The 25,141-nt window shown below is 32.4% G+C and overlaps 1 protein-coding gene across 8 annotated transcripts in view; it reads right to left on the bottom strand.

Annotated features, from left to right (window-relative positions):
• The window catches only part of LOC148614239 (glutamate receptor ionotropic, kainate 2-like), a 95,045-nt gene that overhangs the window by 6,876 nt on the left and 63,028 nt on the right, over positions 1–25,141 (bottom strand). For 6 of the 8 annotated variants that reach the window (XM_088588212.1, XM_088588214.1, XM_088588211.1 and 3 more), the window contains 9 exons: positions 17,535–17,693; positions 13,461–13,715; positions 5,026–5,207; positions 3,434–3,487; positions 3,036–3,209; positions 2,083–2,235; positions 1,375–1,476; positions 492–587; positions 75–104 (listed from right to left, as the gene is read on the bottom strand). In XM_088588212.1, coding sequence (XP_088444338.1) covers positions 75–104; positions 492–587; positions 1,375–1,476; positions 2,083–2,235; positions 3,036–3,209; positions 3,434–3,487; positions 5,026–5,207; positions 13,461–13,715; positions 17,535–17,693 — 1,205 coding nt within the window. The remainder of the gene's footprint in view (positions 1–74; positions 105–491; positions 588–1,374; positions 1,477–2,082; positions 2,236–3,035; positions 3,210–3,433; positions 3,488–5,025; positions 5,208–13,460; positions 13,716–17,534; positions 17,694–25,141) is intronic. The other 2 variants (XM_088588216.1, XM_088588215.1) reach the window with 1 other exon arrangement.

Raw genomic sequence — 25,141 nt, forward strand, 5'->3', positions numbered from 1 at the left:
CTCTAGAAAGCAATAACTACTTTAGGATGTTAAGGCAGACATTTATTTCCTAATCTAGTTTTGTTTACACTTACAAGAACAGTTGATACAATAAATGGTCTATCCTGAAAATAGAATTACAAATATAAGAAAAGAAGGACCCTGGTTTCATCTGCTTTACGCTACCATGAGGGCGGATTTTCTTATTTTACAGACCAAATCATTGCAGTAGTGAAAAGCCCCTAAACCAGCCATTTGCCATATCCAAACTTTCCACTCATTTCATAAATAACACATGACCATAAACACATCTACTGATTTGAGATAAAAATAGCTCAACATGAAAGTAGCAAATAATGAAGCGACATAAATACTCTACCGAAACAAATTATAGAACAGGCTTCACAAAGACAACAAAACCAAAGACATCAATAAATAACATATGTACACAAAATAAGTAATAAAAATGAAAATAACTTCCTTTCATTAATCGTTAACATCCAAAAACATACCAGATTCGTAGAAACTATTAGTGTTTTGTTTCCTAGTAATATGTATGGTACTTCTGAACTTATGTTTAATCCTTTATCAAGAGTCCACGTGCCAGTCTAAAATAAAAGGTCAAATGACCATTGTACATATAAGGTTTCATGATTTTCCTGAAATTCTACCACCAAATAAATAAATTCAAAATGTATATTTTGTCGTCTCCATCGTCATCAAATAACAAGTGTTTACTAAAAGTATGTTTAAAATCAAAAAGTAAACCATTATTACCAAAATAAGTAACAATTAATAAAATAGTCACAACTTTCTACAAAGGTACAAAGTTGTTTGTCTTTTTTGATTAAATGGCCATTTCTTGAAGAACTTCTTTAGGTAGAAAAATATACAATTTCCAAAAAAGACTTATACGTCATATTTATCCATAGGTATTTAAAATTATGTAAAATGATAGCAAGTTTAAATCTCCTGTTCACTTGTGAAGCCAACTACCCAAAGCAACTCTTTAGGTAATTTTCCTGAATTCACAGCATGATAAACAATATACACTAGCGTTAAAGTATTTACTAGTACTGAATATTGTTGTATCATTCGTTTGTTACATGAAAGTAATAAAAGTCATGTATTGTTTTTGTATTTCGTTGTTTTTAAATGATTTTTTTGTTGTTACCTTTCATTGTTGTTACTTTTTATTGTTGCTATCTTTCCATTTATTTTTTTTTTCAGAATTTGATTTGATTTTTTTTTTTTGCGATCTCTATTGTTTGACGAATGTGGTTATGGATATAATGGAGCGGGATCCATTGAGGTATGAATCATGTACCGCATCTGTTTAATCTACGCATTGACAATAAACGTTTTAACTGAGCCTATCTCATAAAGTATACCTACTTTTTCAAGACCTTCCTTTCTCAACTGAACAGTGTCTAGGCTGAACAGCAGCCTCCGTCCATTGTGAAGAGACAAATCACCGGTTAACCCTTTTACGTGTACCTTTAAAATAATGACTTTAAATTAAAACAGAAGAAGTACAACGTTTAAAGCGAAATACTATCCTCTATCCAAATAAAGAACAATAATAAGACAAAAGTAAACCAAAAAAAAAATTAATAAAAACAAAGAAACAAAAACAAAACAAAAATAGAAAGAAAAACAAACAATATAAAGCAATAGAACAAAACAAAAACAAAAAACAAAACAAACAATTCACAAAAACAAAAACACAAAAAAAAACAAAAAACGAAAACGCAAAAAAGAAACAAACAGCAAAACAAAACAAAACATCAATCACATAGATTTTAGCTCTTGCAAATAACTATCGGAAAAAGCACATCAGCTGTGATGTTTTTTTCCATGTCAGGCCGTATTAATGTGTACAATTGGTATTCAAATACTTAAATAAAACTTAGAAGTTAATATCGGTTTATATATCGTATTTGCCAATCTGTATATACAACCGAATGAGATATTCTCACCTTCTCAGCTGAGGATTTGATCTACCACACTTTCGTAATCATTTGACGAGGCTATGTTGATACTGTAAAAATAGAGCAACTGCACTTGCTTCCAAAAGCTTTATTAGTAATCTTACTGACATACCGTATTAAGATAATCATACAAATTGAGACCAGATTTCCATGGATCGTCCCAATCGCACGACACGTTGACTGGGCGAAGGGTATGGCGTTTATCAAGTTCGTCTAATGCTTTGGCATAAAGCAGTACCGCATCAAATAAAAGTGCAGATTCATACTGCAACATAGAAATAAAAAAGAGCATATAATCTTGATTACAGATTATGTCATTTTTAAATGAGGTTTTGATTCGATTTAAATAAATGTAGGGTGGTTAGATGGATGAGCACAGAGACAATAATTATATTTAGATAAGAAAATATATCGACTTCTTATCTGAGAGTCACAAGAAGTAGAGAATTTATCAAAAAGTCTAATAGCGCATGAGAAATGGGGAGTTTCATTCAATTTGTTTTCGATAATTCGACATTTATAACTGATTGTTTACAGACCTAAATAGATACTTTGATTCATTGCACTTTAGGAGAGGTCTTGAAGTTAACAAACCTAGACACTCGGAACAATTTTTATGTCACAATTTGTTCAAGCGTTTGAATATTGAATGGTTTGGAAAGAAAAAAGCAGCTTTCCCGTCGTCAATATTATGAATTTATAACCTATGATATATTGATATGTTTATATGCATTAAGCATGTAGGAGTTGTATAAATCATTCATAAAGGAAATAACCCGCACGAATCATGTTTAAATGCATAAAAATCTGTCAATACCTCATTTAATTCAAGGAAACGATATTGTCAAATGCTTACTTTACTCAAAAGAGAAATGATAAACAATATAAACTTCCTGCTTTGTAATTTAAACTTATCTAAGTACTTCTCGAGAAAAAATTACATTGTATTTGATTCCCAAAGTGAAATATGAATTAAAATGACAATGCTAATCGAAGGCTTTATTCTATAAATCAAAATGGAAATCAAAATACAGAAATTGATAAGTCAACATATATGATAATTACTGGAATGACATTCTGGTTCTCCATACTGAGCAAAGGAAGACGTGTGTTCATCTGGTACCAGTACATGTCATCAGATATTGCTTTCACAAAACCTCTGCTTTGGTCAACCAGTCGGAAACCGGTGATGTTCACGTGGTTATATTTATAATCATTCAGATTGATAGTTTCAATGTCCTAAAACAGAATTCGTCCAATTATGATCATTTCTACAAACAAACGTTACGGACAGCTTAAGCAAATTTCAAAACTGGAACAATTTTTCATATTCTTCTTTACATTATAAGATAGGAATAACGAACATACTGATCTTCTTTTATCATATCAACTCAAGCTATAATTGGAACTTGAATATTATTGAAGTGTTATCTATTTCGTAAAGAATCAATACATTTACTTACCAGTGTGGTCAGAACAAAATGATAATAAGGATTGATCATGCCTTGCTGCAATGCCTGAAATACACGAGTTTTTAAAATGAGAGCTGCATTATTGTTGATAGTCTATTGCCGGATTATACTAACTTGCAAATGACGGGTGCCGCTTGCACAGCAGGACACGCTTACTCTTCCTGAGTACATAATGTCATTCCCATTTTTTTGTGATACTTCATATTACAAGTGTTTTATTTATGTGTTAAATGTCATTCGGTTTGCTGTATTTTGTATATAGATATTCCTTGTTTTCTGTTTTCACGTTCCGGCAATGTACTTAGATTTTGATATATTTGAATTGTCGGAATTCGCATCGGAAACTTTTTTCGATTTGTTTTTAAACATTTGATATTTTTACGAGTTATTTGGTTAAAATTACCATATTACATAAACTATTGCTTTAAAATATGCATTAACACGGTAGTTCGTGGTCAAGCACCACTTAGTTCGGGTATTAAGAAAGTCGCAGGAAAACATATTGAGATTCGAAAACTTTGCAAAATGCAAATTCGACCATTACACGACGTCTTATTTTCAATCAAAACGTAGTTATTTACATTTAATTTATATTTCCACCTTTGCAGCTCAGGGTAAGAGATAGCATTCATTTTACTTAAAGATGTAATATGACCTTTACTTGTTTTATGATGAAAATAGCGTCGTCGTCGTATCTTTCAAAAACATTGAACTATTACGTATCAATCAATTATGTATGAATTTATTGTAACGTTACGAGCAAACAATTAACAACAGTAACAGGTAATTGGTAGTAGTATCATAAAATTAATTATTAACCACTTTTGTTAACATTCCTCAATATCAACTCCAAGAAACACACCATAGAATCTTCTTTGTGATGTTTACCTACATTGTTTTTGCAATACAATTAGACACCCTCGTGAGTGCGTCTCTTGTATGTCAAAATCTTAATTACATTTTGTCAATTGGCAATATGTTCATATTATTGGTACTGACAGCTAATGAGTAAACAATCACTTCATGTTTCTGCTTAGATAATTAACAGATACTTTTAACAATTACTTGTATGAGCGTTTGTATGTTGATCGTAGGTCAGGAGTTCACGCAGTCGAAATTATTTTTCAATCGTTTAAAACAAAGTAGACAAAACATCCGACCAAAATAAAAACAGTGTATGAACTAACATTGCACTATATCATACATTTTTTAGTAATACGGAATAATGTCTATCTGTTTAGATCTGATACATAGATGAGAATGTTTATCATTTAAAATAAATAAATAAATAAATAAATAAATATGTAAATAAATCGCTTTTTGAAAATGGAAAGACCCAACGTTGTACCAATAAGACAAGTACTAAAGCTGTATAAATATCAAGAACTTAGTAGACTAAATAGAAAGGAATACAATTACATATAACATTTATTAAGCCTACTTAAATAAATGATAAAATAACAACACAAATAACTCCCTCAACATCTTACAACTGCACCAAATCAAATCAGAATTCAGAGACTTGTTCTATTGAAATGTAGTGTAAGGAAATTACTTTGCTGCAATGGTGCTAACATTATTACCATTTTAAGCAATAAAGACGTCTGGGGAGCAGTGAGATCAACTATGATATTGGTCCAGTGCTTTCTCTTTGCTTCCGTTAATAACTCCCTCATATTTTCACCCCCATCTGTCTGTCGTAGATGTATAGCTTTTCCCATTTGTTGCGAGAAGTGTCTTATAACATATTGCATTTTGGCCAAACCTAGAACAAAAACGTGATAATGCATCTGTGTTGTGACAATATATATTTCAAATAAATAAAATCAATTCCTTTGTGATCCGGAGAAGACCAACTTGTGGGTGTCTGGTTCTCTAATTCTTTTCCACATCTAAGACAATGGAAATATAATAGATAATTGTCGACAAACATACAGTCATGCGTACAAAAGTTCGAAAAAGTATAACCTGAAGATACTGATTCTCTGAAAGTAAAATTTATTGTTATCATAATCGGAGCATAGTGAACAATCAACTCTTTATTAATTTGACAAAAAGTCAAAGGTGTAAAATTCACCGTAAATTATGACGTTATAATTACATTTTATGACATAATTAATTACGACCAAATTTACATTTTTTGTGAACATGGCTTTTTGAATAATGGCACCATGTTGTTTTGAATAGAAAGGTATCGCAAAGAAATCCAACAAATAAAACTATTAGTTTAGTTGTAAAGTAACACGGGTTCGAATAAATCTCTAATAATGTAATAATAAATCATTTGCACCTTTTAATGGCTTCCTTACTGACGAATATGTGTTTTGCTACATATGCACGTTTTTCGTTATCATTAATCAACTAATTGCTGGCTCTAAACGTTTGTAATACTTATATCCTCAACCTGCCGTTAACGATAGTTGAATTAACAGCACTGCTTTAACTTCAATCTAATTATGAAATATATTGCTACACGAGAAGACATTTTAGCTGCGCCACACAAGGCAATGTCTAGAGATTGATTATTGTTTAATGGAAACAAGTTAACCATGAATAATTCTGTTATAATCATCAACTCTCTGCTCTATAACCGATGATTGGCGTCGTTTATTGTACAATTGATATTGATTGAAATGCTTTCCCCTGCCAATACAGATTATTACGTTGCAATATTTATTTTCACATCAGGAAGCCACTCTTTTCATTGATGTTACGCATCAGTGTTCCTAACGAAAGGTCAGTGGATGATTACTGGGACGACTACAGGCTATATTTGGTTTAATAAAACATAAATTTAAGCATTTAAAAATAGTTTTTGCTTGCCTTTGCTTTATCCTTTATTTAAAGCGATTGGTTGTGTATTCTGATTTGAAAAAAAAAACGAATTTGATGTGTTAAAAAGTTATGACAGCGAATCCTCTGTGTTAACGCCATAAACCTTGTGTCCTTCCATATTAAGACTATACATACACTGTATTAATAGCTAATTCAAAGACTTAAATAAACCTTCTGTAAACAATATCAAGAATCAAGAAAAGTGTCATTATAATTAATCGTCAAAACTGACGGTATATTTACTTGATATTTTGTCACTGAATGAATAATAAAGAATGAAACGTCACAAATATTGCTTTGTTTTGTTCGTGGATACTGCTACTTTTAATTTTGTATCTTTTGTGTGATGCTTAAAGCGTTAATTTCCAAATATTTGCAGTATAAATGTAATGCTATAACACTCAGTTGACAAAAACTGTAATACTTGAATATACGAATTCGACTTGAACCGGTGGAAATGCACGAACAGCCTCGTATTTTTCAGCAGTTTTGGACCTCTTCCTCATTCAAAACTTGTCAGTGCTATTTTATCATTCATATTATTTTAAAGAACATTTCGGACAAGAACAGAGTTGCTTTTTATCAATAATAATCACTTAAGCACAAAGAATAATATACAGAAAACATTCATTACTCATTATTTTAGAAGAAACTGAGTATTTTTCAGCCAAGGACCGATATCTTAAAAAAAATAATTTGGTAAGAGACCTTTTGAAACGCATTTCCTCAAACCCCTAATGCAGGAGTCTGTTACGCAGATATTTATGGCGTTCAAGGAATTTAGAATAGTTAGTACTTTGTCAATTGTGAAATATAAACACCACATACAGGAGATGAAGGTATATTGCTGCTCAGATAAGGACAATGTATGATATTTAAATTTAAGTCGTCTCTTTTATCATGAATCTTGGTGCTGAGAAGACCATTGTTGTCAAATTCGAGATGTAGTGCCAAAAAGATGCAGAACAAACCGGTTCTGTCGTCTCCTTTATTTCGAGCTCTGGTGGATATATTAAGGGTAACTATTTACCAAAAGAAGGGTTGTTGGTGGACAATACATGTTCAATATATCTGTATGTAAAGTAAAAGCATTTTTTATATATCGGCTAGGAGAGGAACATAGCAAGTGTCCATTGGAATGTCAATTTATGATGAGGCAACGTATTGTAAAGAATTGAGAAGTAAAACAGTTTGGAGAGGACTAGTTTCCGAAAATCTGCAGGATTTTAGCTTTTGAATTAAATATTTCGAGTTGTTAGGTATCCACATATGATTAATGCCACTACCAGAGTAGGTGGTATTGAAAATTGCTTGCTGTCCATCCTTCACTACGAACAATATCTTTGTAAGGTGAATTGACATCTCCTTGATGTCAATTCAAGATGAAGATCCAGGCATATATCTTTCTTTGTATGAATTCTTATGAAGGTCGGGTATCCAACACAAGTAAGGTAAGTCTTCACATTTTGTTTCGATGTTGAAAGAAGGCATGAAGGACTAATGGTTGTTTAAGACTTGGAAAGTAGTAGGTTTGTATGTGGCATTACCTGGGGTGTTACCATCAATGCCCAGTGCCTTAATAGGACAACTGAGGTAATGGGTTGTACAAACAAAAACAATGTTGTTTAAAGCTTTGTTCCCAGGGACTATCAGGCGTAGATTGATATAAAGTTAGCTTAAACAAAAAAAAAAAAAACAAAAAAAAACAAAAAAAAAAAAACAAACAAACAAAAAAAACAAAAAACAAAAACAAAACAAAAACAAAACAAAAAAAAAAACAAAAAACCAAAAAAAAATAAAATAAAAATAAAAAAAAAAAAAAATAAAATAAAATAAATTAAAAAAAACGAAACAAAACAACAACAACATTGATTCTTCAAACACAGGACGAACATATACATACAATATTAAAAAAAAAACTTCCGACTAAAAACCCATCTTTACCATATTCACTACAAACACATTTCTACCATTTTAACATTTTTTCTTACCTTTAAACAGATTTGTACAGTTTTAATTATAACAGTTGTTGCCCATTTTTTATTATTTTGATTATAGGTATAATTCATGTGTTATGTAATGTTGAAAAGGAAAGACAATCACTATCTATTTGATTATTTCAATCGGTGAATGCCACAAACATCAGTTATACATGGAGTAATTAGTTAATTTACCGAAAATCTCTGTCCATCAAAGCATTTAATGTATAGAAATAATTAATGTTTCGAATAAAAGGTTAGACACGTCTGAACTAGATGTACCTATTGTACCACTCAGGGGTTGTCCGAAAAAAAAAATTGACATTTGATTGAAACAACTTATCAAAGTTATCTTGTTTCAGCCATGTGCTTTCTTTCATGGTCAAAATTATTGTCTTTATTTATGTAAAATTCGTATTGACCAAATTGTTTTCTACAGCCATAAAAATTATCGGATTACCATAGGAGGTATTGGTTCTTATCAGCGAACGTTTAAGCTACCAGAGCTCTCTTGGGTTGTGATATAACATATGATGATGTAGATAATTTCTGTCATTAGAGACTTCAAATTGTATTTGTAGTTTTTATTTTAAAAGATTCTGCTTCTTTAATGTGTAAAATATTACTTTAAGTCATATTTTGCCATCTAAAATAAACTGCAATGTGTCTATACAGCAGACAGAATATAAATAATTTCAAATTATTTACGAGCTGTAGCTGATGATATTAGGTCGTCTGAAAAGTAGTTATGATAAGAGCAAACACCACTTAAACCTTTTTAACTGGCTTAATCTAAATAAACATTTATGGTGATGTCTTTTTTTCTGTAATATATACTGTTAAATGCACACAACATCAAAATCAATCATATTAAAAACGGCAAGAACTAAATATCATTAAACAGATAATAACAATGAAATGATAAATGAGAACAAATACAAATGAATGAGGTCCATGCTCCCAGTTTTCAGTGGAGTCCGAGTTGCTCATTTGCCTTTTTACTTTGTATGTATGATTTTAGTTACTTTATGTTCTGTGTTGTGTATGTCTGTTTTCCTTGCCTGGTCTTTATCCTTGGATTACATTCATTTGATTACCGATATAAACTTGGTTCCCTTGATTACTCTTTTATAATAATGCCTTCGAAATCATTTGAGATATTTTCTATATTTTGCGACGTATTTCCACTTGGCTATTAGTGGTCTTGTTTGCTTCAACCTAGAAATCCTTTATTTTTCTTGTATAAAACCATGAACCAGATTCCACCTGGTGAGACGTAAAAGACACATGTAAATTGCGGCTATGGGTAAACGTCGAACATTTCATTTATTGACGAAAAAGCAAACATTTATAAAAAAAAAAATGAATTCAGATGTGAATATATTATACTTGAAGTTTTTAGTTTTACATTTAGTCCTCAATATTGACACACCGGTAAATCAACTCATTAAAGAAAGAAAAGGTTGTAATGTTTTAAAAAAATGAATATATTTATTTATATCCTTCTAATTTTTTCTATTTTAAATTGAAATCTTGCCACATTATTAAGCCATACGGTGCTAATCCACTTTGCTTCCAATATGTTCGTCGACGTATTTCCAGTCACTGGCGCCTTAAAATCAGATAAGCCTCTGGTACAAGGGGCTCGTAAACCTTGGAGGGTAGCCCATCTAGGAGAAGGAAAACTCTGATCTAAAACCTCTGCTACCTTGCGGCTACACCCTTCGACAGGGAAAGGCTTTAGGAGATAACCTCGAGGAAAATCCAGAACTAGGAATCTTCCTTCCTGTACTTCCAGGATCAGAACTTCTGTTTAGAAGCTAAGGGTGAGGTAACCCCGACAGAAAACATATAGTGCTGAAGACGGAGGTGTTGAGCGATACAGCGCACTCGAACAGACCACAAAACTACGCACAAACAGTCAAAATGACACTTGAAACAATGAACAAACGATTTTGTGCTCGCCCTGTGAGGACCTACCAGGAAGGTGCAGTGCCGGTCTCTCTGTCTCGAAGGAGCCCAACCAATGCTACCGGAGGTACCTTAATTTTGTCTTGTGGAGTCAGGAGACAAACAAGGAGAGCTACTGACCATAGAAAGATCAAACCGAAAAAGAAAGAGCAACTTCATATTAACATCGTGCAGTGGAATGCAGAAGGGTTATCAAATGAGTGCGAAAACAATGAAAACATGTAAACAATGTGAACATCTGCTGTATTACAGAAGCAGAATACATTGAAAGCAACTATTGGGAAAAGCTCGTATAACATCGTAAACTTCTACTGTTCAAATGATAAGAAACTGTCACTAGACACCATACAAATACCAGACAGTTCATTCCTCATTGTAGGTGATTTCAACAGCCAATCACAAAGTTGGGGATATAATACCATAGACAAAAGAATGGAGACCAAAGAAGACTGCCATGATGAAAACCACCCTAAAGAATATTAACAATATGGTGAAAGCATTCAACATTGTTGTATTAAACGCAGCAAAGGAAAGTATATCAAGAAGTGTAAGAAAGGACTTAAAGCCATACTGGTCCAGTGAGATACAGGCAACACATGAGGCACTCACAAGGGCAAGGGATGATGCAGAACTTAATCCCAGTCAGGAAAATAACATCAAACTTCCAAAAAGCAAGACCAAACATATAAGAACAAAGATTGAATGTCAAAGGAAATGGTGGAGAGAGAAAACATCATCTATGGATATGGAAAAAAAAATACAAAAAAGCTTTGGAACTTGACAAAAGCACAGAATGATGAGGGAAGCAAAGGTGAACAGATCATGCTAGAAGTTGAAGGAGAAACAACCATAGTGAAAGCGGCAGCAAATGATTTGGTAAAGGCTATGTGAAAGAAAGCAACACTGATATACCACCATCACGGAAAAAAGAAGTAAGAATTGAGTGAAAGATCAAAGGTGCCAACACATGAACTTATGCAGCGAAATATCACCATATTTGAGATGAAGGCAGCCATCAGAAAAATGAAAATGAAAAAGGCACCAGGTCCAGATAGCATCACCAATGAAATGCTTCAACACCTTGGCTTGGCACCTTAGCATTAACAACTTTGCTAGAGATTCTCAACCTGAGCTGGAGACAAGGTAAAGTCCCTCAATGTTGGAAAGAAGCTATAATGATGCCAATACTAAAGAAGGGACAGAACAAGTCGAAAGCCTCAAGCTACCACCCAATTAGCCTAGCAGGCAGTTGCTGCAAATTAATGGAGCGTATAATCAACACGCGGCTACAGACATACTTGGAATCGGAGAACATTCTTGGTCATGAACAAGCTGGTTTTAGACAGTGCAATAGCACAGAACATCAGACATCAAATCTATCTCAAGTAGTCGAGGATACATTTCATTCAAAGAAATTAACTTTAGCTGTCTTTGTAGGTCTTCAGAGAGTATTCGATAAATTCGGAAAGATGGCCTTCTTGTGAAACTTCTTAGATTTGGAGTAAGAGGACGAATGTACAAATGGACCAACTCATATCTGTACAATAGAAGGGCAATAGTACTCGTAGATGGGAAGCATGGCCGAAAAATACTTCTAAAACAGAGTGTACTACAGGGAGGAGTATTGCCACCAACTCTCCTCATACTCTATATGAATGACCTAGTTCCAGAGATACCAAATGGTGTACAATCAGCAATCTACGCAGATGTTCTTGTCCTTTGATGCTCTGCAGACCATGGATGACATCCATATCACAATGGAAGATCAGCAAACATACCTTGGTGTAACCTTCGATAAAAGACTTACATGGAAACAGCATATAATGACAGCAGAAGCCAAAGCCAGACGAAAACTAAACATCATGAGAAAACTTGCTGGTATAAACTGGGGTGCTAATGAGAAAGTTTTGAAATCTGTTTACGAAGGAAATGTACGCCCACATCTAGAATATAGCTCTTGGATGACAGCCACTAAGTCTCACCATCAGACTCTAGATAAAGTCCAGAATCAGGAACTCCGCATTATCACAGGAGCCATGAAACCATGACCTATTGCTAGTATGGAGGAAAGTACAAACATACAACCATCAAGTAAGAGAAGAGAATGTAAAGCTATGATACAGACCACCAAATATAAATGCTTACAAAAGCACCCAATGAATGAGGGACTTAAACAACTATCATCAGACAGACTCAAAAGATCCAGCTTCACTCTAAAAACAAGAACATTGCAAAGAAAACACCAAGAAACATCTACCTAAGCATGTCAAACCTATAGATTTTAAAATGAATGACAATCTATGTGCAGAGAAGGAGGACAATATAACCATTCAGACAACAGTTCCGGTTCACAGAGAGAGAAGATATGGGATAAACCAACCCCCATTACAAAGAAACTGTATGTATGGACCTATGGAAGACTACAGAAGACGGCCAGATTTGTTGAGGAGACTGGCATTCAAGTGTAATGGCGAACGACAAGAAGAAGACGTATTTCCATATGACTGTTAGTGTATGCTTCATACCCGAAATCAATTATTTGTCAAGTATAAATCCATGAACCAGTGTTCACCTGGTTAGACATAAAAGACACATATGTAAATTACGTCTATTGGTGAACGACGACCATTTCATCTATAAAACCAAAAACTTTCAAAAATGAATGTAAATTTGACTACATTATATTTGAAATGTTTATTTTTACATTTAGTCCTCGATATTGGTACATCGGTAAATCAGCTTATGAAAGAATGAAAACTTGCAATCTTTTACAAAATGAATATATGAATTTATATCCTTCTGGTTTTTTTCTATGTAAATTATAACTGTGAAGAGAGTTAAAATAGGTACAACTTTACCTGATTGGCCGTTGGCAGCCACCTGTTAATTGACCTAAGGTTATTCCATCGGATATGTTAAAATGAACATATATTGTAGCTTAGACTATTCAAAAACTGTTAAATAACCAATCAAACATGGGAAAAAAAAAAAAACAAAAACAAAAACAAAACAAACAAAACAAAACAATCAAAACATAACAATGAAAAACCTTTTCATGCTGTGATTGCAACATCTAGCGGTTTGGTTGCAAATCATTTATGGTTTGTATCAAAAACATTGCTAAAATAATGGTAGACATAATGACAGACCTGTTTTAGCATTTAAACATCTTCGTTTTTTGTTGAAGATATAAAAAGGAAAAAACAAATTATACTTTGATATTATATGCTTACCTTCATTATTCCCATAAATGACGAACATATGGTCCATATTGTAATAGTTGATGATATCTAAATATGCCTTTGCTAATTCAGATGGATTCGGATGAAGATTAACAGAGAAACTGGCAGTGGGACTAAAGTTTGCCTCCTCGCGGACCTCCAGATGCGGAATGTGTAAGTATCTACTGACTGAATTTGTGAAAGATGATATTTCCAATGAATGTGGTCCAAAGAGTGCTGTAGGTGACCTCTCTATTTGTGAACACACTGCAAAATAATAAAATCCATCAACTGATAATCGCAAAAAAAAAATAATAAGAAGAAATGTTATCAAAACAAAATAAACAAAAAAATCTGATATTATTGGGAAAGATTAACAAATGCTATATTTGCTTTTATTAAAAGATGCTATATTATTTAAGATCACGTACTAGCCATTGTTGGTATATGAAAAAGGAAGACATCATTTTGTCATGTAGCCAATGGAAATCATATAGCGGGTATTTTTGCAGTGTTATGTTTGCGTATTTAAGTTGCCTGTCTAAAAGGGCCAAAATAAATTCTGCAAGATATTACTCTGTGTTTCAGTACTTATCTTCGCCCAAATCAGAAAGGTGAATTGTTTTGTATACCGTTTGCTTCAAAATCGCCGATTTTCACATATTATGTAAGAACGTTACAAGTCAGTATTTGCGTGCAGTTTTTGAAGACAAGGAAAGTACAGAAAGAAGGAATGTAAATTTCTAGCTAACGTTAGCTTTTCTAAACCTATTAATCAAAAACTTCACCGTATTAGTCCAATACAATGAGTTTAATTTTAACAAGCTGATGTAACATATTTGAACACATATTTCAATATATTTTAAACAAACATTTACATTATTCTCCATTAAACTGAGTTGCTCACAAATAAATAAAGCACATTGTAAATTTTGTTTTAATTTACAATTCTGGTACAAAAGTATGTTTTCAAAACGATGTAAATATATCATAGTACATGCCAGCCCTGACATTTGAGAGCTATGTCTATTACGACGTCTTTTTTCTGATACGGAAAAGGCAAAATAAATACAAGAAAGAGCAAGCATTCGAAATATGAATTTTTGCGTTGATTTGTTGTAAACCTGCCAGTTTCTATTACCTGCTTAGCAGACCACTATGGCCTAAAACATTTTCTGTATTTGCAGCCACACAGCCCGCTTATTCGCTAAAACATGTTTTCAGCAAATTTTATATCAATAATAATTTCATTTTATTATTTCCATCGAAAATGTTAGCCAGTGAAAATTAAAGAAGTTAATTCAAATTTAATGTAGATCCGAACTGCCTTGTTTCCGTCTTATACAAAGGTATATGCTTATACTTGCAAACTATACATTGTATTTGAATTACACATATGTGCGTATTGCCTCAGTTAACAACACTCTCATGCTCGGCTGTAGTTCTTAATGATAGTGACAAGAATTATGACAAATATATGTTTAATGAATAGTTCTGTGATGAAAGACACTTTGCTAATTAGTTTCAGCAAAAAAATAGGCAATGCCAATCATTCTATACAAATGGAAGGTTTTAGGACCATGTTATGCATACATCATTGTAGGCGCGGAATGTGTCCTAGACTTAGCATGTTGTAAGTTGTAATTGGTTACTAATGTACAATTGTAAGTACCTTAGTTGTCTGATACACCTGTGATGCAGATGTACTAACAGGGCTATTTACACAATTCAGTTGTACATCTTTCTCTTGTATACTTAAAACTGGATTTGAACAAATTCCCAACGATGTTAGAACTGTCAAATTTGCGATGCACATTTTGGTCGTCCCCCCCCCCCGCGGGACTCGATCTTGTACCGCTGTAACATCTATGGCAACACCGCCTGTACAAAGTCCAGTGCCCTAGACCACTAGATGTCACAGCGGTACAAGTTCGAGTCCCACGGAGGGAACGACCAAAGTTTGCATCGCAAATTTGACAGTTCTAACATCGTTGGGAATTTTTCAGACTTTTCTATACGTTTACTTTATCTTCCCTGTATCAATTTGATCCAATGGAGCAGTGTAGTGAATAGGATCGTCACATCCCAAGACGTTTGTATAATATTGATTTGTTGTGACATGCATCATTAATTTGATCCTCTATTCTACATAATAACACCTAAATGAACTGTCCCGTACTACCATACATTGTGTACTAAGTTACAGCCCTAGATTAATCCTACGAGATGGAGTGTCGCGGCCAGCGAAAGCTATATTTTATACAGCCTAGCTGGCCGAGTGGTCTAGGGCGCTGGACTTTGTGCAAGCGGTGTTGCCATAGGTGTCACAGCGGTACAAGTTCGAGTCCCGCGGAGGGAACGACTAAAATTTGCATCGCAAATTTACCGCCCGCACAAAGTCCAGCGCCCTAGACCACTCGGCCAGCTAGGATATATATATATATATATATATAAACGTCTCCGAATGTGACAACTCTATTTGCTACACTGCTCCATCGGTTCAAATTGATACAGGGAAGATATGTAAATGTATAAAAAGGTCTGAAATGGTTTATATATTACAAATTGAAAACTGTAGGTAAAGACATCCTTGGTAAGTGAATTGTCTGTAATACTTCAATATGTCTACAATTAATCCGTTGTATGGAAATGAAAATGCACTTCTCTCATAAATAAACAAACAAACAAGTTTTGAGTGCCAAAAGCAAATAAACGCTTTGCTTTTGTTAAGTGATATCTAAGGATTGGTTTTGACTAAATAGCCAACTTTGAGACACTTTACACCTCATGAACAGCGAGGCGTTTTATAAACAAGTGTGAACTGCTCCAAAGTCGGTTGTGCGATCATTACTTCATAAAAATTTAAAATAAATCCTCATTTTTTTAAACTCTTATTAATTAAAGTCAAAGTAAAGATTTGTCCCTTCATCAAACCCCTATATAATTTGAGTTATTTGCATCGCAGACTGCGGACCGATTAACTTTAATGACATCACAGTACCAATTTTACATATGTGTAAATAAAGCTTTGAAATCAAGATGTAACCAAAAACAAAAAAAGACCATAGGTTGAACAGAATTTCTGAGCTTTTCTTGCAATCAAAAGATAACGACAGGAGTATGTAAAAGAAGCTATTGCTAAAAATATTAACTTGCAATATTGTGTAGTGTGCAGATCCTTTCGGTACAGTATTCCATAAAAATATAACTCTTTGAGTAAACTAAATTGTGTGTATCATTTTATTGTTCCTAGAAAAGCAGAGGACGCTTAACCTACCGGTGCACCTGGTCCATGCTCCCAGTTTTTAGTGGAGTCCGAGTTGCTCATTTACTTTTGTTACTTTGTATGTATGATTTTAGTTACTTTATGTTCTTTGTTGTGTATGTCTGTTTTCCATGTCTGGTCTTTGTCCCTGGATTACATTCTTTTGAATACCGCTATAACCTTGGTTCCCTTGATTACTCATTTACATGAGGGCTAATTTTACTGAACATAGACAACGTAGAACCTGTTACCAATTATTATTGCTATTAGCTCCCTGAATTTCATAATTATGAAAAGACAAATACATCATCAAAGAGAAAAGGATATGAAAAAGAATTTTATGATGGTAATTATTCTCATTTACCTACATCAAATAAGATTTAAGCGAATCAAATCGTCATGAATTCGTTAGAAGAGATATAGTATAGGATAAAACTTTATGTCTTCCAGGGTCAAATGCGGTTGTGTACTTTACAAGCTTAGTTTTATTGGATTGAATAAGTTTTATCATTTTTGTAGTAAATGAAATTTTTGGCGTTTTCATTTCAACAGTCTACAAGCGTAAATGAACATAAAGACAAATATAAGCACTTTGAATTAGTGTATCAGTTTAAATGGTTTTGTGTAATAATTCTTAATGTACAATTTTAGTACGTATTCTGTAAATATCTATTTAAACCTCGACCCAAGTTGAAATACTCACAAAAAAAAGTAAAGATAATATTTCGCATTAGTGATGACGTCATAATGCATTTACTACATGGACATCAAAATGCACCTCTTCTATCACGTTTATAACTGTTAGCATTATAAGTACCTACCTTCTTTCGTTGCTTTGAAGAGATCTTTGCTTTGTATTATCCTATTATCATATTTCAACTGGGTACCAGGTAGGTAATTCGGTTTATGGTTTATCCAATAGATTGCATGTTTGAAAGCATTTTGTATCCGTTCGTCCTCTTCTTCTCCAAACAAACCACCTGCATAAAAAAATGTCTGCGTTTTTTACAGATGTAAGACTATATTAAAATGTAGAAATAAGTGATAAAATTCCATGTAGCTGAAAAGCATGCCGCTGCCTAAAATCAAGTCAACGTCAAAATTGGACATCACATTAACAAACGACTCACCGATGTATAAACTGGCAAGTTTGGACAGGATTCGTAACATAAAAAGAAGTAATAATAAAAGCGAAGCGAACAAAATGGGATCTCAGAAGTAATTTGTAAATTTGAGTAAAACACATACTTCGAAGCTCTTATACATGTCCTTTATTGTTATCAATCGGAATACACAAGTAAAAGGTATCTTTCCCCTTATATGCTTGAAGCGTGAACAGGTATATTGGTAATGACATATCGTGATATCAGTGAGTATAAACTAACATTTCGAATGGCAGACTTATATATGTACCATTTTTAACCTGTATCGTTCTTCCGGTTTTTTGTACGACAATTGATTTTATATGACTGAATTACGAATTCGATACATATATACTAATTATTACTTCTGGTAAAACAAATTGGTTGCTTTTTAATAACTTCATTAGAGGTAACCTGATCCAACTACTCCCTCTTTACATCATTTCGAATTGCATTTGGCTTGAATTACTTAAAAAAAAACGGTTTGTATGGTCCCGATTGGTAAGATTGATGACATTCCGCGCTGGGAATGCATTTATGACCAAACAATTCATATGGTTATTGAATATCTATGGGATCAGACCGTCCACTAAATTACTTATATTGCGTGCAATGCAGTTCTATGACTTTACTAATGGGTTTTATTGTCGGATTTTTATTTTATTCTAATTTCATTTTCGATCTTATTCTTTGGTGTCCTAATATTATTTAGTACTGAAAATCTTTTATGATCCCAACGAGGGAGAGTTTGAACTACAATGATCTTCACAGCATGCTATGCTATCTAATTTTATGTAACAGGAGCCATTGTTATGGCTATATTAGTATGATTAATTTTCGGTTTTCAATCTACAATTGTGCGTCTATTTGCTTCACGTAAGTTCATTAATACCCATTTAATCAGCATTCAAAAGGCTTTAAGGTAAAAAAAGTAGGAAGACAAGGGAGGTAAAGAAACATTTATATAAGAAGGAAAACAGGATTGTTATTTTATTTGTTGAAAAGGCGCCAATATATATATATTATGTTGTGCAGAAACTTTTGCCATTCAAGTATTATAACATCATTCAAACATTTTATGCATTTTTGAATTCAAGCTCTATATGTCAAGCTGTTTAGTGACCTTATCGCAGAGGTTGGGGTTAAAGAAGGGTAGTCAACATTTTAAAAATCATTGTAACTATGCCGAACATAGCTACAATGTTGAGCACTTACAATTCATTTCAAAAAAGCGAATTTTAAGATTGCAATATTTGCCAAGTTGTAGCTGTTTAAACGTAAGTAGAAAATACATCATACTTAATGTATCTCAAGCGAGTTTAGTTTGCTATAACTAAGATAATAATCTACTAATTTGACTTTGTAAGTAAATAAGTCTACAATAATGTTGAATTACCACTATGACTGCCTATATCATCCTTTAAAATAGAACGGAACTTTACGTTTTGTGCTTACGTGAAAAAATCTAATTAGTACCTACATAAAAGACAATTTTCCTTTTAAATGTTTTCTTAATAAACTCCTTACCATATTAGTTGTCTTTCACCACCTGATCTTGTCACTTTATAATGTGCTTAATTCAATAAATAAAACGCTTATTAAAACAGAAACTCCTAAAATAATAGCGACTTCATTTTCTGAAGAACCATTAGCACTACGTAAATTTGGAATTATACTTTTGCTGAACTTTGTCCGATAGTTGTTTGGCGTGAAAGGCATTTTGACTTCGTCCTAGATTTTTATGTTTGAAATGCGAAACAGAGAAGAAAACAGATTTGGTGAAACGCAACTAATGTACCATCGTATACTCCTGTAAAAATAAAAGAGTTTACCACTAAACGGTTGACTGTAAAAATGTTTTTTCCTCAATGATTTTGCTGAATCAGAATGGGTGTTTTAATATAAACTACATACAGATATAAATATGTAAGGGAAATAATCATATTTTCAAATTGATAAATGTCCAATAAAAGTCAGGGATAGCGACCCTCCAAGAAAAATAAATAAAATAAACATAATAAACAAAAATAAAAACAAAACAAAACAAAACAACTAAATCAAAGCAAAGAAGAAAAAACCGCACACACAACAAAACAAGAACCAATTCAAATAAAAAAATAGTTATGCATTATGTACTTTTATCATTTAGTTTAATCGAAATCAATAACCCGAGATTTAGCATTTATGTAGTCCTTTTATATGTATCAGGAACTGTCATTCCCACGAATGTTTGCACAGCAAGTGCTCAAACGGATTTTGTTTTACCGTTAGTCGCTCAGAATGATTCAAGTACGAATGTAAATTGAATACATCAATGAGAATGAATGATTTGTTATTTGAACAACTTGGTTTGAAATGAACGCCTTTACCCTTTTATCGATTGCTAGTAGATTTTTTTTATCTAAATATATACATTAATTTTGAGAATTATAAGTACACTGTAAAAGGTTACTAACTTTTTCAAACAGACGGGAAGGAAAAAGTGGAAATATCGTTAATAGTACTACATAGGCGTAATTCAATTGTCGACTTCCGTATTACAAACAAATCAATGAGTAGGCCAAACGAAAAAAATCAGTCTCATTTCTTATACAATTGACTCAAGTTTAATTATAAAGAAATGATTATTCTAAAGGTATCTTTAAAAACTGGCCCTAGTATAAGACTTTGGTGATACTTTCAGTGCAAACGTTAAACGTTGTCAATTTTATGAGAACGGGCAGTATCGTTCCTAACATGTATTATTTTCATACATTGCAATTTCTATGGAATATTTGCTTTCAATCTAGTTATTGTGTTAGACCAGAAAGCAAAATTGGTTGCATTTATTTTCAGAAGACGTCACTTTCTTGCGTCAGATTGATGTTTATTTATTTATGTTAAATTATGTTGAACATGAAAGTTGGATTGACGCCTTTTTTATTGACGTTGTTCTGACGTAATTGTTCCAACGTTGCATCAACGTCGGGACAGTAACGTCTGAATGACATTAGGTTTATGGCGTTGAAACAACGTTCTTACTGTTAAATCTGAATAATGTCAAATTTTTGATGTTAAAACAACATTCAGATCATGGGTTCTGAATGAAGTCAAATGCTTAATATTGAACCAGGAGTATTGTCTGATATGTTTAGGTTACTGGACAATGGAAAACTGGATAGCTAAAACTAGAATAAATATTTCAGGTCACATCTTCATTATGACAATGATCAATATCTATTGACGATGACCAGATGTTGTGCACGTGTAGAACACATCCGATCCAGCCACACAGCATTATTTTATATTTGATAACATATTTGCAGATGCGGCATAAATATTATATTGTGCTTGCCACAAATGTAATTATACTTACTATGCATGGCGCTACACATTTCAAAAATAGTAATGAGTGCGCATACTCATGTTATCATCTATCATTTACCCGTTGAATTGCCGCAAAATTTCAAAAAGTTTCTTTTGGAGCTTGGTTTGACTTTTACATCCTTTAACACGTTACATCTTATACTTTTGTATGGTTTCTATTGTTTTTTTCTAACTTAATTTTTGTTTGCTTGGCTTTTCTTTTATAATAGGCAAGTTTGGAGGCTCCGGGCATTCCTATTTGAACCAGAATTAAAGTTTTTTTTTCTAAATTTTCTGTATTTCGTTTATCAAATTTTTATTTTTTGTGTTGTACTTTTATTTCTTTATTTGTCGGAAACTTACGGTAGAGACCCCCTCGGAAATTCTGGATCTGCCAATTTTTTAATCATAAAAATGTTAGTTTTATTTTTTTTTTAATTCCCTTTTCTATTTTTGTTATTGTTGATGTATCAATCTAGATCGTGAGATTAAACTAGAGACACAAAGTTGAAATGTTCAACTATGTTCTAGCACTATTTATTTGCATATGCGCTGGTGTATATGTCTGAACTGGAAGATATATACGACGTCAAAATATTATAAGTTAATGTTCATTTTTGACGCCCAATTTCAAAGTCTCCATGACCACAAGACAAAAAATTTCCAAAATATATCGACGTTCATAATCCAACGTCTATCTGATGTCGTATCATGTTGTGAACTTCAATTTAACGGTAGTACTAGAAAGAAAAAAAAACTACGTTAGACCGACGTGGATATTCTAACGTCTAATCTACGTCATTATCCGACAAGTCACAATAACAACGTCAATAAGACGTAGAGAAAAGAACGTATAGCAGACGTTGCCTATGGACGTCACTTTAACGTCATTATTTGGTTGCCTGACGTCGCAACCAAACCCTAACCAATATTCGATGTTGGATTGACGTCATGTGTTTACTGGGAGTAGTTCCCTTTAATTTTCACTTTGAGCATGTTGTTTATACGTTCCTACATTTCCAAATTTAATCTTCGTTACTACATTTAACATGTTTAATAGTATTTTTATGGTCTTGTATTTTAACGGAACAGCCTCCAAATAGACATCTGAATTGCTATATAATTATCTAAAGCTACACAGGCGAAGAGAAGCAAATTTCACATGACACTCATCGTACATTTCACATAAATAAAACGTTATTTTTTTAATGAAAATTATGTGAAGCTAAATTGACTCGAAAATCTAATTAACTCATTTTAAAAATTAGTGTGGAATTTACGTGAGGCTCGATTTACATGAATGTTATGTGAACAATATTTCTCTATGTATTGAAGTAAAAAAAAAAACATAATTATACATTTGCAGTATACATCCTATGATATTTATTGTCCATTTAACGTACGAATTTATGTCCTTATTAACCAATGAAACATGACATACAATACTATGACAGAGATAAACATACATCATTATCCAATAACTAGCTTCTATTGTTTGATCATTAGGAATGGATGTGATGCGTAAAGTATTTACGATCATAGTCTAAAAACTTGGCAATCGTACATCATTTAGCAACGATAGTTTTACAATATTTTTTTTTTCTCTCATAACAATATTTGTTCTCACTGTTTGCATTGCCTTTATTAGATAGGTCATACAGTCAAATTATTGATATATATATATATATATAAGAATGCTCCGTGCGTGTAATAGGCATTATCTACCCTAAATTAAAATTTTCGCGTTAACATCATAATCACATACGAAACTATTGTTACAATAATCATATCGGCAGGTAGTTTTTGCACTTTTTGCTTACAATTATAGTTAATGAAATTTATACACCTTGATAGATATTACATTCATGATATTTGACGGTGTTTCTTAAGAATATTAGCCATTTTTAAATTACCAACTTTTTTTTTTTATAAGATATTCATTCATAGAACCCTGGATAACTTTATACGAAAGTTAAGTTAAAGACGATAAACGATTCAATAACCAATTGTAGTTAACAATTCCAAATAATTTAATTTGAGATAAACACTGTAATCTAATTGGTTAAAATAATTCTGTTATATCTCGATTGATAAAAAAATATTGACACGCCCCTATTCAGTTAAATTCAGAGCTACTTTTTTCATGTTTAAAGATAAAAAATTAATTTATAAGAATTGGCTATGATAAACATTTTGTCTTTTGAAAAATAACATAAATTTTCCATGTGCATATTTTGTTTATTGCACTTTGCACAATAAACAATATGCACATGGACAATTTATGTAATTTTTCAATAGACAAATTTTTTTATCATAGCCAATTCTTAATAGAAAACTAGACGACACTATCTTGTTATGTTTCAGACATTACTTTTATTTCATTTTTGTCTCACATTCCTTAATTACTGTTCTATATAAGAAACCAGAATGGCATGGCATTAATATATACTTAGCACAAGTATGAAGTATACCTTCCATCTATATAACCCTGAAACCATTAGTTCAATAAGGTCAACAAATCTTATGAGAACTGATAAATACATCATTACTAATTTATGAAGTGATGTGAATGCAATTTGTTGAGAACGTATGATTCGGAAGATAATCTCGATAAGTCACAACTGCTTGTTTTATTCAATGTATTGAGGAAAATTTGAAAGGTTTTCGAAACAATATCTGTAATCTTTCAATCAAAGAATAATTCGAATGGAATGGTAAAGATATGAAATAATTGCTCCATCACACAAAGCAAAGTAGTCAATTTTTCCATTTTAAGTGAATGATTATTTGCAGATTTCCTTAACCGAATAACTGATTGCATGAGCAAATTTCTATAGCTAGCTTCTTTAATTTAGAAAAAAACCATCGAAGCAATAAATCTTATGATTAAGGAATCTTTTCCTATGTAAACATAGAATAAACTGACATTGCCAATTTCTGATTGAAAAATCTAAATTTGGAACAAAATTAATACAGATGTCTTTTTAAGATATTTTAAATAAATACACTATATATGTAGGAATGGGACTCCCCAAAATCGGATTCAGAAATTTTATTTGAATTCATTCACTATGTGTTTTTCAGAAAGTGAAGAATATTGCACAAATGTAATTAATCAATTATCGTTTTTCCCTTAAAAAATGACTAATGCAATATGGTTAAAAAAGAAAAAAAGTGAGTTGGTTCCTTATATTGCAGTGTTGAGCAAATGAGTTGTAAGCTTCTCGTTCAAAGACAATATGAAAAATATACTAAACATCAAAAGGTTCGTAGTAACGTTACATTTAGACGCGAGCTAAGGTATAAACTACCTGCACATTAGATGTATTAAGCGTAGCAGTACGTTAGAAAGTATTATTTGTTCTCAGTTTATAACTTTCTTTCCATGTGTTTTAAGGATATAGGTAAATAAGACGTATAAAATAGTCAAATAAGAAAGTACAAAAATGACAACCAAATACTGTCATCAATCAAGCCAGTTTGCAAGGGTTTTAAGAGTAAAACTTCAAACTTCAATTAAGAGCAATGAGTGTAGTTTTAGTACATATATAGCTTATCTCGAAGATGCAGTATTGTCATATCGACCTATGAAACGGAGATATATCATAGTACGAAAGACCTCGGAAATGGAAAACGGTACGACGGTATTGATTAATTTACCATCTCTTGACAAAACACAGTAGTCGCAGTGGTGAAGATTTTATTCATGAACATATGATACCACTTGGCTAAAGGAAACATCGATGGTTAAAAGGGTTTTATAAGAAAATATTTATCTACTTAACTAAGTGAACAATTATTCGTGACAAATTTTAGCTTTAAGAAGGTCTGTATACATGTATTTTTGTTAAGTCTCGATACAAGTGTCTATATCTTTGAAAATATAATCAAACATAGTTTAAAGAGGCATTAAAATGTGTAGGTGGAGGTTTAATTATTTC

The sequence above is a fragment of the Perna viridis genome, chromosome 6, assembly GCF_037379345.1.
Source record: "Perna viridis isolate PV_CMFRI_1.1 ecotype Kerala chromosome 6, ASM3737934v1, whole genome shotgun sequence".
NCBI classification, from domain to species: Eukaryota; Metazoa; Mollusca; class Bivalvia; order Mytilida; family Mytilidae; genus Perna; species Perna viridis.